Source organism: Macaca fascicularis, chromosome 12, assembly GCF_037993035.2.
Source record: "Macaca fascicularis isolate 582-1 chromosome 12, T2T-MFA8v1.1".
Taxonomy (NCBI): Eukaryota; Metazoa; Chordata; class Mammalia; order Primates; family Cercopithecidae; genus Macaca; species Macaca fascicularis.
The window spans coordinates 35732336-35749726 of NC_088386.1; the positions used below are offsets into that span (position 1 = coordinate 35732336).

Below are 17391 nucleotides of genomic sequence, written 5' to 3' on the forward strand. Positions count from 1 at the left end.
CAGTGTAAGAATTTTAACCAGGGTACGGACTTTAGAATTGAACAGGACTGGTCTGAGTCTCAGACCCCTTCCTAGTGTGTGACCTTAATGTTGTAATCTATGAAAACGGAATAACAATTAGATAATAATAATACTTACGGTTAACAGTCTACACACATAAAATGTGTATAGGGCTTAACACAGTACATGGTACAGAGTATTTGCTAGGTCAGTTTTAGCTGTCATTGACTTCAAAATTTTAGAGACTCACTCATCATAGATTATTACTAAATATTTAGTAAAGGAATTGATGAATAAACAATAACAGAGTGTAATTCTTCCTTGCTTCTTATATGGTTTAAGTAGGTGAGGAATGCAGTAGAGTCGTCTTCAGTATCTGTGGGGAACTGGTTCCAAGACTTTCCTTGGATACCAAAATCTTCGGATGCTCAAGTCCCAGATAAAAAATATGGCATCGTATTTGCATATAAGCTATGCACACCCTCCGCTATATGTGTAACATCTCCAGATTATTTATCATACCTAATACAATGTAAATGCTATGTAAATAGTTGTTTTGCTGTATTATTTAGAGAATAACAACCTGGGAAAGTCTGCACAGAAAAATTTGGAAAGAAAAAGTCTGTATGGGGTCAACACAGACACAATTTTTCTTTCCTAATACTTCTGATTTGCACTTGGTTGAGCCCACAAATGTGGAGTGTAGGGATATAGAGGGTTGATTGTATACACATTATGCCCACTATCAGAATAGATTTTAAGGCATAGAAGACCAAGGTACACACATTTCCAAAGATACAAACAGAGATAGAGACACAAGTACACAAAAGTAGGAGAGGTTGCTCTAAACTCCCACAATTAATATATTTTTTCCTGGATGTGTTTATCAGTTAGGCCAATTATTTTTAAATTGTATGACTTTGATGATACTTAGTAAGAGCACAAAGTGGAAAAAAAAATCAATGTGGGCTGCTACACCCATGAGAGATTTTTATTCTCGTAACACAGGTACGTTCTCTGGACAGGGAGTCATCCTGAGATCTATTTTTGGGTGGGAAAAGTGGGCCTGAAATGGATATATTTTGCCCAGAATTAGTGAGACAGGGGCAGGACAAACGAAGACTGGGATTCAGAGGAAGCATTACTGGTGTTCTAAAATAGAAATAAAATAAGTACCTGAATCAATTTTTGGCCAAGGAGAACCTTAGATATACTAACTCTGAAATGTTAATGAATCTATTGTTCTCTTCATTCTTTTCTCTTGTTGCAATACCCAAGTTCAAGCCCTAATCACTTGTTAATTGAAGTGTTGTCAAACCTTTTGATGTAGAGTCCCTGTGGGTGATCTACAAGACTTTCCTTTACATGCCAACAAGTATCACCTTCACCACAAAACTCCTTCAGCTCAAGCCTCTGCCTCAAGTCTCAGCAATTCATTATGAATAAAATAGTAGCATTTTGGTAATAAAATACCTGAATTTTAATACAATTGTGCTTTAAAACCACTACTAGGTACTTTGAGATTACTGGAAGTGATCAGATTCCAATCAGGGCTACTCATTATGACACTGGTTATTAAGGATTATATGCCAGATATGATTGATCTCTAAAGCTCAAAGGCACAATGCAAAAATAATTTCCATTGTGATGAACATTGACAGTTACCCCAAAGGTGATCCTAGAAATTTCTCAGAGGAGATGAGTTTACTTTGCATATATGTTCAAAACACTACAAACTGAATCAAGAAAGAATGATTTAAAGTATTAAGAAACAAAGTTTCTGAAAATTTTTCAGACTGTAAAAAAGGTCTTACTCTAAGACTTTTCATCTGTAAAGAGGGTCTTACTGATGAAGGTAGGGCAGTTCTCAGTAAAATTTTGGAAAACAAAATATAGCACTTCATCTGTGTTTGAAATAAAAAGTCAGTTACTAAATAAAAATTAGCATTCCAAATATAGTACACAGAAATAGTCTTAAAACACCTGCTTCTGTACTTCTCTAATTAAAAGCTACTCTTTTCTAGCAAATGTATTTTTATTAAACAGTTCCACGAGCTTTTACATGTATTATATTTCTAGACACTCTAGCAGTCTGTGGTGCAAACACTTGTTGGTGAGTGAAGCAAAGGTTAAGTGTGTATGACACAGATGAGCCCCGAGATTAAGTATACTCTGTGAAATGCATGTGGATGTTCATGATTTAAACCAATGAACTGTGGCCTGAAATGATGTCACACGAAGCGCAGCGGTAAGTGGAAGGTTAAACCTACTTGCATCTCGGCTCATTAAACGCAGTTAAAGTGCAAATCCCCTCATTCTGACAGTAGTGATCACAAGGGTTCTCTTTCTGGTCACAGCGCTGACTTTTAAACCCCACAGAGCATCTGCAGAATTTCAGTAAAATACAGCTAAATAAAGCGTCTGACTTTTTTGTTGCTAAATATGTTTTAAATTCATTTCATACAGAGATAGTAACATTTGAACGAAAGGTTCCCAGATATGCTCACTCCTCTCTCAAACACACTCATCACATGCTACTCTGACAAGGTCGGGAGCGGGATGCAGATGTGGGTTATACGTGGGCATCATCCTTCCAGTCAAACAGTGATGAAACTCCCAACAGTGACCATGTAATCTGAATGATTTTATTTCAAATTATCCACTCTGGATAATCAGATCATGGAGGGGGGAAAATATTAAATTCCAGATTTTCTCAGGAGCACTATGGATATACCCAATATTTTTCCTAGGTGTTGAGAAACCCAGACACTCAAGTTATTCTAAAGCAGCCAGGGGCTTAGTAGGTTTACATAATAAAACAGTCTATGTCTCATACAAACATCAAATAGCATTATACATTTGAAAGAATATTACAAGTTCTTTTGAAAAAAATGGCCATAAGTACCAAAGGATTCATAAAAGATGATTATCTCTGGGCTTCACATATGAGAATAAGGTCAATAGAATTATTACAATTTTCTCTGGCATTTCCAAGTTCAAAGGTCTATGCATGTCTGAAATGGTATGATGCTAAGAACAGAATGAGCTCTTCCTCATGAAATCATTAGCAATTTGATGAAGGAGGAGATTCTGCAGCACGTGAGCTGATGAGGGACAATACTTGATCAGAGATGTCCATGAAACACTCATTTAAAATTACCCCAGGAAAGGAGAATAATAGAACGGGGATTTCATGTACATACAAAGGCTTATTATAAAATGCCCATGACTTGATTAAATACTCACAGACACACAGGTACATTTGTCTCCGGGTCCAGCTGGCATGTGCCACCATTGTAACAGTAGCCATCACATAACTGACAGCTAGAGGCAATCTTTCCATTAGTGCAGCTGCAACAACAAAGAAAAAAATTTCATTGTTATTGGCAACATTATTGCTGAAAACTGACATAAACTCTCTGTGGATGAGAATATTCATCATATAGGAGAGATGGAGTGGCTGGTTAAAAGGAAGTTTTCAGGATGTCTGACCCACTAGAGGCAGATTTTATTTAATTTATGTCAGAATGATGCCATAACATTTTCCTTCTGATAATTTTCAAATTTTCAACCAGTTCATTTAATATAAACATTTGTGCAAAAAAATATACTCTAATGTCTATCATTTACACTTCCGGGGGACATTAGCATCAATATCTTGTCGCTTTTTCATGTAAGTAGGGTTTGGTGACGTCTGTGTGAATGATAAACCACATGATCAAGCACTCTGGAAAAAAGTGCTTTAGCTTTTCTTCTAAAGTGGAAAATCTGTTTCAAAGAATGCTAGGACTTTTAGACCCCACATTTCAGAAGAAAGTGGAGGGTTATCCTGTAGCCACTTTTATTCCACTGTTTCTCTTTGAATATGTATTGTAACTAATGTCGAACTATTTTTATTCTAACATAAAAAAACATGGAGTAGTTCATAACAACAACAACAACAGCAAAAAATCAGTTATATTACAGGGGCGATGTGCAATATGACAACAAAGTAATGAGACAAGCTTTCTTGAAACTTACCAAAATGTTTCTAAGTTTAAAGTCACATCGCATGTTAGGGATAAGAATAAATAACTACTGCTACATCGTAAAAATAAACATGATAATACTAGGAAAAACACAGATTTTTTTACTTGCCATGTTACATTTTTTAAATAAATACTCAAACAATTAGATTGGACAGTGAAACCTGTTGAGTGAATGCAGAAATGTGCATCAACATTTCAAACTATCCAGGGACCTACTCTGTGAGTCAAAACCAGAATTAACAGCAGATCATGCTGGCAATTCTGAATATGTGGTCATGTCAGTATTAGCTGCTATGAAACAATCAATGGTATCACAGTGCATCTGGACATAACCTTGACAAAATAATCCGGCTACAATATCGCTTGATCACTTTGATCCTCTCCACGATGGATATCTGTTGTAGTACGTCTGTCATAGGGTGATTTCTAATGATAGGTGAGATGCCTAAAAATAATTGGTTGGCATGTAGTTCATTTATTCTGTGCATGTTCATTTTACCTCATGTGGGTCGTGCAGCTACTGAAAATTCCCTCAACTGCTTTTAACATTCATTGGTATTTAATCTGAAGATATTTCTGAAAAGCTTAGATTGTGAAATCACATTTCTTTTCAAGATAAACAAGAGCAGTGAGCAGTGTAACTATGTATAAAATGTGAAATAAAGATATAGGGAAACAGAACAAGACATAGAGAAGGGGAGGGTGGTCTCAAGTTTGTACAAAGACTATCCCATCCTTTATAACCTATAGAGGCACCCCAATATGGATTCAGTGAATTAATAAGCAATCAGTGGTATTGGTGTCTGATAGACTAAGTGCATCTAAGGGACTTTTACTTGTCCTCCGTGCACAGCCTCTTTGAAAATCCTAAGGTCAAAAAATTAGTTTCTTGTTTTATCAAAGGAATGGCCTCAAAAGGGAAAATTAGCTCATTATACATTAAATGATTTCCTACAAAAAAAATAACTGTATAACAAATCTCATCTAAAAGAGACAAAAAAAAAAAACTAATTGATTGCTTTGAAACCTCTGCTTCCAATGAATACAGAATATGTTGCCTCTTTTTCCTTCTAAAGTTTTTGTTTGAATCCTAAATTGAAGATAGAAATTTGTAGACATTTTAAACGTGAAATACAAATAGTTTAAATCATTACAATACATCAAAGAGTGCAGCTCATATTTCATAATAATTTTCTTTTTAGAGGCATTCAGCACACATGCACACACACACACACACACACACACACACAGAGAGAGAGAATATGTGTTGTATCATTTTCCAAAAGTTAATTACTATTCAGTCCACACAAATAATTCCCATGGCAATGCTCATCAAAAAGACATAATTTAGGTTATTCAAGATTATGATCAAGTCTTTCCTTACCAGTATTCACTTTGATTTCCTGAAAAGAGAAAAATATGCAATTGGCTCTGTTTTAAAGATTATACTCACTATACTTCATAGAGTACCTGTTCTACTTAATAGTTCATAGGCTGTTCATTAGAAACACAACTGCCTATTTGAAATCACAAATATACTTGATGGCTTGAATTTTCCTAATTAAGTAAAAATGATTAATTTTATTGCAATTTTGTTTTACTATCTGTTCTTTACCTATGAAACAGAAATTCCAACAGCACCATAACTTCATTTTAATGCTAATGTGAAAAGTATCATAGAAATAAAAACGAACTTTAATCTTCTAACAGATTTCAGAAAATCCAAAGAATTATGTTTGTATTGTCATGTTCAAGTGTTATATAGCCTGTTTAATAAATCAAGTATTACTATACTCCCTATTTTAAAAGTTCCACTATCTCCTCATTGTTAGCAATTGTTATTTATCCATTCTTACCTATACACTTCCAAAAAGATCACTTAAAAAACACAAACTCTTATGCTGCACCTCAATAGCCTGCTCATTGTGAGAATCTGGTGTTTCTATTTAGGAGAAGGCATTTTTGACTGGATAGCAAGCGATACTGAGGGGCCCTGAGCTCTGCCCTTTCTTCCTTACATAAAGGGAAGAGGCTCTGCACATTCACATGAGCTTTTCCAAGGTAAAATGAGTAGGAAACTTTGGCTAACACCATTTCTCATATGATAGCCCATGATCTCTGGGGTAAGTGGAATAGAATTGTAAAGAAGATTCCGTAGCTTATCCTGATATGGTGCACAGGACATAGAGAACAATGTACACTCACTAATTGAAATACAGTTCTGTCATGCTACAGTTTCATCACAAAGAACAAATGAGCTTTATGAGGAAACATGATTTGGATAGTTTATATGAAAATGTGTTTCACTTTTATGTACTTATCCAAGGCAGATATTTATATATCAATCATATTTTCAATTACTTTACTAAAAAATGTACTTTCAAATATCCCAATTTTGCAGGTTTGTGTAAATGTCATTCATAATGATAATACAAATCATATTTAGAGTAAATTCTAAAATGAGAGTAAATAAAAATTGTTGATGTTGTTTGTAATAAAATTTTATTGGGCCTTGTTTGGCAGAGCAACATAACTCATCCGGCACCCTTGGCGAGCTCTCAGTGGAAGCTGTGACATGGACACTTTATGGCATGCTTTCCTATCTCATATTCTTATTTATTATACTCCCAAGCAAGGCAAGTGATAGAGTCCAGTCCTTTATAAGCCCTTCCTTTAAAAAGCTGTTAAAAGAGGTCTGGAGTGAGGATTGATCTCTAACCTCAGTGGCATAGACTTGTTTCACAATAGAAACTGAATGGCACCACCCTTTAGCCGCGATGTTCCGTTCTCCATTCACTTAATCTTAAAGCCAAAGGGTAAAAGGCAGTGCAATGAAAGTCAACCTCGAAGATTTTTGTTTTAATTACTTCCCAGAACACATTATTCCTTCTGTTTGCTTTAGATCATAATGTTCAAAGTCAGATTAAAAAAAAAAAAAAGGATCAATGTGTGTTTTCATTAGACAGGTCTTTTGCTCCTCCTTTGACAAATCAATTCGCAACAGAAAAGCAAACCTACTTACTGTCAATAACAATGATGAAACAATTAAAAGCCTGAGCTAATCTAATTGAATAATATTACATGTAGTTTTTGGAAGTATGCTGAATGCCAGCATTTCTTGCTTAGGAATATTTGGTATAGGGAATAATATGACCATCTTATTACATAATAGATTTTCATAATTCCCAGATATTCTCAATAGATGTTGAGTAAGTTCGGGTTAAATTAAAATGAACTAGATTTATTCTCTAGCCATTAAAACTACAATGGGCACAATACAGAATTTTAGAATAAAAACTATCTACAAAGTTTTTACAATTTATTACTGAACTGCAATGTCCATTGGGGTCCAAATGCTTTTATAAGTTAAGCTGGATATCCACTTACTTGCAAAGTATATCTTCACTGTCTTTATTTATAATGCAGTGCCCCCCATGGCACCTTACACACTTGTCAACCTCACATTTTGGTCCTTCATAGCGTGTTGGACAGACACATTCAACACTTCCATCATCCCCAATGGTACATGACTCAGAATTCACACAATAGTAGTGGCACACGTCTAGGAAAAAAGGTACAACAGAAAAATAAAATTATATTACAGGACATTTTTCTTCAGTCATAATAAAGGTGACCCTTTCATTTATTACTTAAAAATGATCAATCAATAGGTAGATTAATTTGTAAAAACAGCTTATAATTACACATAAAGTAGAATTCTTTAATAATGGCTATTGATTCTCCTCTTTGAGTTAGGCATCATTTTCCTCTGGGTAAGAGGAGAGAGCTTGTATTGCTATAATGCTAGCTGACAAACTCGTTTGGTTCTGAATATTTAAGTTAACAAGTTCCCTTCGCTTTCTTTCTAATGAACAACATAAGTATAATTTGAAATGAACAGAAATGCTTAACATTTCTTTGGATGTCATTTATTGTTGCCTCCTTCATTCCTCTTTTCATCCAGAGAACAGAGTAATGTTTGGTTGTTGGAGGCCAAAAGAATGAGGGTTGTGATCAAATCGGTATACCACTGAAGGCTATACGAGTAAGCCACAAACTGTTTCTCATAAATGCAGAATGTTGTCAAACTGACAAATTGTGTATGCCACCCAGAAGGACTGCTGAGGGCAGTCATGATCCAGGCACAAATGTTTCTTATGATTAAGCATAATTGAAGCCTGCCAGTAACAATATGAACCTGTGATCAATTAAGCAGCCGACCTGCTCTTATTACCCAATAAATACGAAAGGCTATAGAAGCTTGGTGGTTGCCTTTGCTCACTAGAAGCAGGGAGCTCTCTTCTTCCTCCCTTGGCCCTTTCCTTAATGCAGTTTCTTTTGTCTTAAGTTTTCATTTCTACATTCGCTCCTTCATTCAGTCTTGTAATGACGGTCCCAAGCAGTAACAGTAGTAAGTGCTGTGATGACAGTCTCAAGCAGTGACAGTGGCAGTCAGCCACGTGGTGAGCAGAGGACTCCTACCCCTGCACCTGACTTTAGTTTGTGGAAATAAGCCTCCCTGTACATGCAGCAGAACAAACCCAGGCATCTTCTGCATCCCTAAGCAGGTGAGCAGACGACAAGTTATACCTCTCATGGAACTGCAAGAGGAAAGCAAGCTGGGAGACTAACTGATCCATCATTCATGGGGAATAATAACAGAAATCTAGGCTATTATCCTTTTCTAAGGTAAGAGACTAATATTCCCATCAGTCATGAAGCTCCCTGTAATCTGAACCTATTGTTTTGAAGGCCATTTCTCATTGAGCATCACAGACAATTTTCTCAATTACAAAGGAACACTTCACCCAAATATTTCTATACCCCTTGAACATGCATAATGAAACAAAGACCAGTTAATAATATAACAACCACTCTAACAATAGAATTAGACATTCTGCTTCTGTCTTTTGAAAAGCAAACATGTCTATGTTTTTATATATGGATATATTATCATTTATCACACTTAAATATTGAAATTAATAATACAAATGATCCTATGCAAAATAATTGATTAAATTGATTCTAGACTTTGTGTTTAGAAGATGTAATTTCTTTCTATTTAATTGTGAAGCAATATTAGATTAGCTGAGATAAAAATCACAATTTATAAACTTCATCCTGCTATATGACAATTATAATGGGTAAGAAAAATTAAAACATAATTTATAATTCTCATGTTTATGTTTATCTAGCCCTTTATTTAATCAGAGAGAAATTTATTGACAGACTTGCTTCATATTTATGGAAATTTATTTCAAGCATTCCTATGCTTGCCGTTGCATTATGCCAAGTACCTTCATTGAGATTCAGGGTTTAAGTCTGTTAATGAGGGTTTTGGATATATTTAAGACATATAGCACTTTCAAAAGGTGAGAGAGTTGGAGATCTGAAATTTAACATAGTGTTAGTAGCCATACATTATGGTTTCTGTAGTTGTGTTCTAGGCTTGGAGGGCATATGTACACAACACAAATGCTGTTTTTCTTTATGAAGAATGTATCAACAGCAGTCTATATGATCATCCAGGACAGCCTCCCATTCAACGAAGAAACCTCTGAAGAACAACCTTCTTTAGGCAGGTTGCAAGATACCTCTAATTCATAAAAACTCTTTTAATATTGCCCCCAACTGCTTTAAAATTTCATCCACTGGGGCTGATTAGCTGTCTGATGAAATAGAAGTCTGCTGATGTTTCTTTGTAACATTTTCTTATTATGCCATTATTCAAAGGTTGCCATGGTGGATATAATTAATTATAGAATCATATAGGTAACTTATTTGCAGATGAAAATTCCAGTGCCTTTCCCTGCCACCCACTCCTAGATTTTAATTCATAGGTCTGAAATGGGGCCCCGGTAGTTCCCATGGGAACTAGAAAGTGTAAGAAATGATGATCTGGAGAGAATTTTACTAGTTGGCAAAGGGACTACATTGTCTAATACTTGTAAATAGATTTGATTTGACCAAAATAGCTTATTTATTAACTAACATTGAAAACCAAAATTAAAATGTAATTTCTCATGTAAAGTTTTGAAGCACTTTGTTTTTATAACTACACCCCTGAAAAGACCCAAATAACTAGAAGAAAATGGGTTAATATTTTGAAGGTTGATGAATGTCCAGGACCACACTCCAGCAAAGAATAGTTTGCATTTAACGTAAAGTACTAAAGGTCAAAGTTAAAAAACTTATCTGCAGTATGCTAATTATAAGGTTTTTTTGCATAAATTAAATCTTAGATTTATATTAAAAAGATGGGCTGGGTGCGGTGGCTCACACCTGTAATCCCAGGACTTTGGGAGGCTGAGGTGGGTGGATCATCTGAGGTCAGGAGTTCGAGACCAGCCTGACCAACATGGAGAAACCCCAACTCTACTAAAAATACAAAAAATTAGCTAGACGTGGTGGCAGGCACCTGTAATCCCAGCTATTCAGGAGGCTGAGGCAGGAGACTCACTTGAACCCACAAGGCAGAGGTTGCAGTGAGCCAAGATCATGACATTGCACTCCAACCTGGGCAACAAGAGTGAAACTCTGTCTCAAAAATAAATAAATAAATAAGTAATAAAGAATAAAATGAAAAGATGTGGGCCTGTACATAACTCACTAGTAATCAAGGAGATGCAAATTAAATTAACACTTCAATGAAATACCATTACACACCCACCAGATTGATAATATAATAATAGTGGAAACTCTCATCTACTACCCGTGAGAGAGAATATTGGTTCAACCAATTTGGAAAACGGTTGGCAGTATCTCCTAAACTTCAGCATATGAACACCTTATGACCTGGCACTTCCGCTGTTAACATATACCCAAAAGAAGAGCATGCACATGTATGTCAAGAAATATACATGTAATATGCACAGCAGTATTTAAAAAAGCAGCCCAAATTAAAAAAGTCTAAATGTCTGTCCCAAGAATGGATAAACTATGGTTCATTTATACAATAAAATACATGTATACAAACACAAAAAATACAGCTATAAGCAAAAATATGGATGAATCTCACAACAATAATATTGAGAAAAACAGACACAAAAATATACTACATTTTTAAAAATTTATGTAACGTTCAAAAGTTAAATTGAATCTATGGTTTTAGGAGTCATGAAGGATTTATCTTATGGGAGACGAGAAAGGACAGTGATGAGGGAACATGAGGGAATTTTTGCGGTGCTGATAATGTTTTTCTTGACTTGAATGCTGATTTAAACTGATGTGTACACCTTGTAATATTTAATTGAACTGTTTCTTGTGATTTTAAACTTTTCTGTGTATATTACACTTCAACAGAGAATGCTTTTTCTTTTAAATAAGAGGTACATGAGCTACCTTAGAATGTTTTAGAAATTCTCATTTATTTAGCTAACTAGGCTAAATAGTTTTTCTCTTTGTAGGAACAACTTTTAAAAAATATTAATGGTTCACTTTTTATGCTTTACAGAAAATCCTTCACTCTTTAATGCATCCAATATTTTTTTTCATAGCATGTCAGATATGCATTATTCAATGCAGTTGATTGGCCTCATGGCATAAAAATAGAATCCAAGACTGTAAAAGAAATGTTTGCTTATGATAAAATTGGGAAAAAAGCAAATATTAGAATTTACACTTTAATAAATAATTCTAAATTGCATGTTTTTAAGTCATACCATTTTTTCCCCTCTAAAAATGGCAGAAATCATTTTATGCTCTGAACCTTTTCTCTACAGATATTCAAATGGGAAGACATTTCATTTCACCCGGTTCACATTCTTAACACTCCATGCTGAGTTAAAATTCAGGGGCAAAGAGTTGCTCACTACATTCCAGCCCTGGCAGAGTTGCCTCCCATTGCCTTGCTGTGAAAATCTTCTATCTCCAGTTATTTGGCTTAATATTTGAAGCATGTGGAAGCTGCTGAGTTAGATGCTTGGTTGGACTGTTTTCTGCACCCGTTAGGATTCTAGGGCCTATTCTTTGACGTTTATGAAATGCCTTTGTCCCTTTCTCTTGCCTCCTACCCTCTCCTCCCTCTCCCTCTCTCTCTCTCTCTCTCTCTCTCTCTCTCTCTCAATCTCTCTCTCTCTCTCTCTCTCTCTCTCATCTTAAGGGCTTTCCTATTTACTCATTTCCCACTCCAAGACTCCTGAACACAGCAGAAAGCAGATCTTACTTAATAAGAGACTTTAGCATCTGATATTTCGGCTATGACACAATCATTGGATACTTGTAAATTGTAAAGCAAAATAATCTCTTCAAGCATCCTCTGTTATTTCAAATGTTATCATGGTGCATGCTATGTGCAAGTCCAGGAAAGAGTTTGAAACATCTGATGGTGTTGTCTATTTCTAAATTGGGTGATTCAAACAAAGTCCCAGTTTTCTGTAATTGACTCAAAGTAATAACTGCAATATTAGTAAATCATAAGAATGCTAGTTTAATTTCTCTCTTATTCCCTTCACATCTATAATGCACTTAGAATTACAAGCATCTGTGTAAACTTGTATAAATATGTGCCATATTTTCATGAGTGTCACCTCTCTATATACTCTCACATAATTACTACACACTCATATTTAAATTCCAAGTATCAATTCAGCCATTTATCTAATAAAATGAATACTTCATTAGTACTTCTCAGCCCAGTGGAAACTGGCTTACTAATTTAGCAAAGTCTGAAGAATAGTATATGAGAAGGCTTCTTCAGTATGTAATTGTTTACTTTGGTTCTAAAGGTTACTTTCCTGATCTATAAGCTCTGAAGAAAAAAAAAAAAAACAGAAACTTAATAGTTATTAGATAAACACCTTTTTATTTTTCATCCCACAGCACTAAAAATATTCATGATCCCATTGAGGTTACTACTTTAAGCACCACAAATCTTTAAAATAATTTTGAAAGTAGCCTTTATAAAGATAGATACATATTTTCTTAAGTAAAATGTATTGATACTTTACTAATCATTTATTAGTAAAGGACCAAGAGGACCAATTGTTGTTGAAGTTTTATAGCCTTCGGATTTAATTTTTATATTTCACCTTTGCTAAGTGAAATGTTACTGAATATGGAGAAGTAGGCAAATCTAAATGAAAAACTTAATAATTTCCCGAAAAATAAAGGAGGTGGTGTGCAGCAAAGGGATGGCTTTCTACTTTATAACACAGATACACAACCACTCAACTCACACTCCACTTTCAGGCACAACCATTTTATTTTGTTGTTCAAATTTTAAATTTAGCTTAATAATTAGTAGCACTAAAATAAAGTTGGAAACAGTGATAGATGGCAAATGACAGTTTAGAAGAAAAATATAGATGATGAAAGATTTTTAGTTGTTGTTGTAGGGGTTGGGATAAGGAAGGGACTGAAGATAGTAAAGAGTGGTTGAAGACAAGATAGATGAGTCTAGGTACACTGGTCAATAGAAGTAGTCAATTTATGAATGGTACAGTTAATCATCTTATGAACAACATGTGCAATTTGGCTATGAATATAAAATGGAAATGGGGAATTCATAATTGATTATTTGCTGTGGACATGTATGCACCTTATTGTATACTAGGAACCCTGGAAAGAACTCAGAAATGCATGATGGCACACTAGCTCTGAGATAACTGACAAGTCGATCATAAGGTTGAAGCAAGAAGAAAAAAGGACCCAACATTGATCTAAATGGTTACTATGGCTAAAGCCTAAAGTTATTACTACCCAAAGTAATGTCTTCCTTCCTATCGAGCATGCCATTTCATAAGTTTTGAGCATTTTACTGACCTGAATGGCATAACAGATGAGATAGTCTAGATATGGTAAGAAGGAATAATAATGAAATGTAATGAATCTGTGCTAAGAAAGTAGAGTGAACCATAAATTACACAACCCTTTATATTCACAATATAAAAATTGTTATAACCTCTGTTGGGGTAATTACACTAAGAACTACATAGTAGCACCAAACACAATCATGTAATCTAAAGGACAATGATGAATATGTAATTACAGAGTATTCATATGGTAATTAGGTAGATAGTAACTGAAGAATAAATGAATGGCTATTTTCTGCAACAGAAGTAAAGTAATTTTCAAGGGAGATCATTATTGCACACACTCTCTCTCTCTCTTTTTCTTTCTCTTTTAATGTTTCTTTTCATGCAACCAGAAATACAAGCAAATGCATTTTCCTTTAATCTTTTCACAGTAATAGACTCTACATAAAAATATGCACATGTATGGGCAAATACACAGGTTTACAAATATTTATGGAAAGCCATATAGCTATACAATTTATAACTGCATTTAACTTATTTCCCTAATATTTTCCCATAGAAAAGTAATTGCCAAAACTATTTAGCTATTTACTCATATTTGCAATTGGGCTATTCACATTGTAATAATTAGTGAAGTGTGAAATTTAAAGAGAAGAAAATCAAAATAAACTAATATCAGCTAAGCAGGGTATGAAGATACCATATAAGGATAATGAGAAACTGGAGAGCCTTTAATGGCTAATACAGAAAGGTTATATAGGGGAAACTAATTATATGAGAATTAGACATTAATATAATTGCATCATATTAATATACATTTATTGTTCTACTTCACTGAATTTTAATCTGGCCTTTAAAAATAAATTTTCTGAAATGGTTTTATATTCATCATTTAAGTATGCATTTGATAATTTAAGGCTGCACTCATACACACAAACCAACAACAAATTAACAGTAGGACGGAATTATCAACACAAAGACTAGGTAAATTTCACAGTGCATATCCCCAGGCATTCTGTAACTGAGGAGCCAGTTTCAGTGCAATTTATATTCCACCTTCACTGCTATTTCATTGTGTCCCAGAGGCAGTAGATCCTATGCATTCTGCTGATATTATCCCTGCAGACTGGTTTATGGTTGCTTCAATATCTGTATGAAATGTAGAATTTCCAGAGCAACCAACGATATAATTTTATAAACTTTTGATGAATACTTATACTGGGATGAGATAATAAGGAAAAGAAAAAAAAATTGACAGAATTTGAGGTACTGGAAGCCTAAGTCCAGTTCTTCCTCAGCCTAACAATCTGACCTCACCTGAGTTACCTGATTAAATTCTCTAAGATACCCTTTAGGCATCTCTGAACTGAAGCAGTTACATTAAATGATGCCTAAGATTATGCCACGATTCCTTCCTCACCCACTAGTTCCCAGTGGTGCCCTCTCTCTAGGACTAGAGACTTCTTTTAGTAAAATGATGTAAATGATAATTATGATGATGATAAACACACATTTTTAATTGTCTCCTACATGCCAGGCACATGAGTTTGGTATAGTCACAAGCATTAGATGGTGTTATCCTCTTTTTATAGACAAATATAACTGATGCACATAGAGGTGCAATTGCCAAGGCTTGCACACAAATAAGTGGTAGAATAGAACTTCAAACCCAAATAGGCCTAACTGTAGAGGATAAATTCTTATGTTTCATATTTAGTGATTCATAAATACATTCAGGAAAACAAATCTACAAAGCAATTTGAATATCTTTGCTGTTCTCTTTCCTTTCTGTGTATTTAAAATGGAAAGCATCGCATCTCTGTGGATATCCTAGGACCTACCCACCACTTGGAATATTAAAGGATCCTGTAGCGGCAAAGGCAGCAAGACCCACAAGAAGTCTGCATGATAGTAACACAGCCTATAATCTCAAAGCTCAGAGACACAAGCTGGCATTCTCACACCTCAGCTGAAGGTTCAAATGTCAGATGTTATCCTTTGCAGTCTCTCATTCCAATCCAAGTTAGATGTTTCTCTCTCTATCTATGGATAGTTGGTTCAAAGCATGGGATTCTCACACTTGAGGAAAACACTTAACCATCAAGGTGATGTATTAATTATCAGACATGATCAACTCTGGGTCACTCCAAACAAATAAGTAAACCAAAGTAATAGCCGAGAAACCACAAAGTAAGACATACCTACAGCATTATCATTTACTTACATCTAATTTAGGATGAGGACATTGGAAAGGTTTTCTGGAAAAGTTTTATAATTCTTAAATATCTTAATAAGAGCAATTGTGGCCTTTCATTACCTAGAGATACATAGCAGCAGATGAGTGTCAGTTGTTCATCTAGCATGGCTTAGGAGTCAAAACACATAGAGTAACTTGTATACATTGTATACAATTTGTCATTTATGTATACATTTATGCCTTCAAAGAATTAAATCAGGAAATAGAATTTAAAAAGATTTAAGTAGTATCAGGATTTATCCTTTTTACATTCCTCAAATGTTTTACATAGCCTAAGATTTTTAATAATTAAACTGTATTGCATAGTGCTAAATATACCTTCCAAAGTCAGAGCTGTGTTTAATAAAGTAGGCAAACATTAAATCCAGGTATACCAATTAAATATTAACTGAGGAAAAAATGTCTGCAAAACTCTGATTAGAAATGATAAATTTTCATCAGGAAAGCATGCCTAAGGAAATACCACTTTCTATTTTACTAATGAAAATAGTAGTGTATTTCAAACATTTATATATAAAGGAATTTTGAAAATTAAAGAATAAAATCTATCTTGATCAGTGACAGCTCTAAGTGTCCAGGGAGAAGGAAAATGTAAAACTCAGCCAAATTATCCAAAAATTTGATTTGAGTGAGTGACATATGGGGTGGGATTTTTAAAGTACCAGCATTTCAATTTTTGACAGACTGCCATTGTAAAATGCATATTAACAATGATGGCATCAATAGTTTTCAAAATAGTCAAAAATCAACTCATAGAGCTATCGTAACAATGTTTTTTAACCAGACAAACTAATAGGAGGTATTCATAATTTTTGTTTATAAACAGTGTTTTGAGTTGAGTAGTTCTTTATTTTTAAAGCAGTCCAGCTATAAAAGATTTTAGCAAGTAACTATTTATAAGTAATAAAGTCATTTGAGACTTGTGAGCAAGCTGAGTTGCAGATGACAGCTAAATATGGCTTATCAGATGAGGCTAACTGAAACCCAAATAAGTGAATAAGCATATGATGGCCTGAAAAAGAATGGAAATGAAGCATGCAAATATAGGCCATGCCTCCACAGCCATAAACAAGCCATTTGCCATATTTAGGCCCTAATTTCTCTATCAAGACCCTGAGTATGTATTAAGGTTCAATTAATTTCAACCTAATACAATTTATTAACATCTACTGTGTTAGTATCTACAATGTTAATACTGTACATGTCTCCAGAGTGCTTAAACTCTGATAGAATCCTAAAGGCTAACATAGTTGAAAATAATTAAGATCAATAATAGATTTTCATTAGCAAATACATGGCTTTATTTTTTACAAAAAACAAAACAAAATGTTTTCAGAGTGCAAAGTAATGA

The 17391-nt window shown here is 34.4% G+C and overlaps 1 protein-coding gene across 4 annotated transcripts in view; it reads right to left on the reverse strand.

Annotated features, from left to right (window-relative positions):
- LRP1B (LDL receptor related protein 1B) overlaps positions 1–17391 on the reverse strand; it is a 1954889-nt gene that overhangs the window by 42365 nt on the left and 1895133 nt on the right. For 2 of the 4 annotated variants that reach the window (XM_015433154.3, XM_074008981.1), the window contains 3 exons: positions 7416–7590; positions 3247–3351; positions 2271–2384 (listed from right to left, as the gene is read on the reverse strand). In XM_015433154.3, the coding sequence (XP_015288640.3) occupies positions 2271–2384; positions 3247–3351; positions 7416–7590 (394 nt within the window). The remainder of the gene's footprint in view (positions 1–2270; positions 2385–3246; positions 3352–7415; positions 7591–17391) is intronic. The other 2 variants (XR_012421093.1, XM_005573071.4) reach the window with 1 other exon arrangement.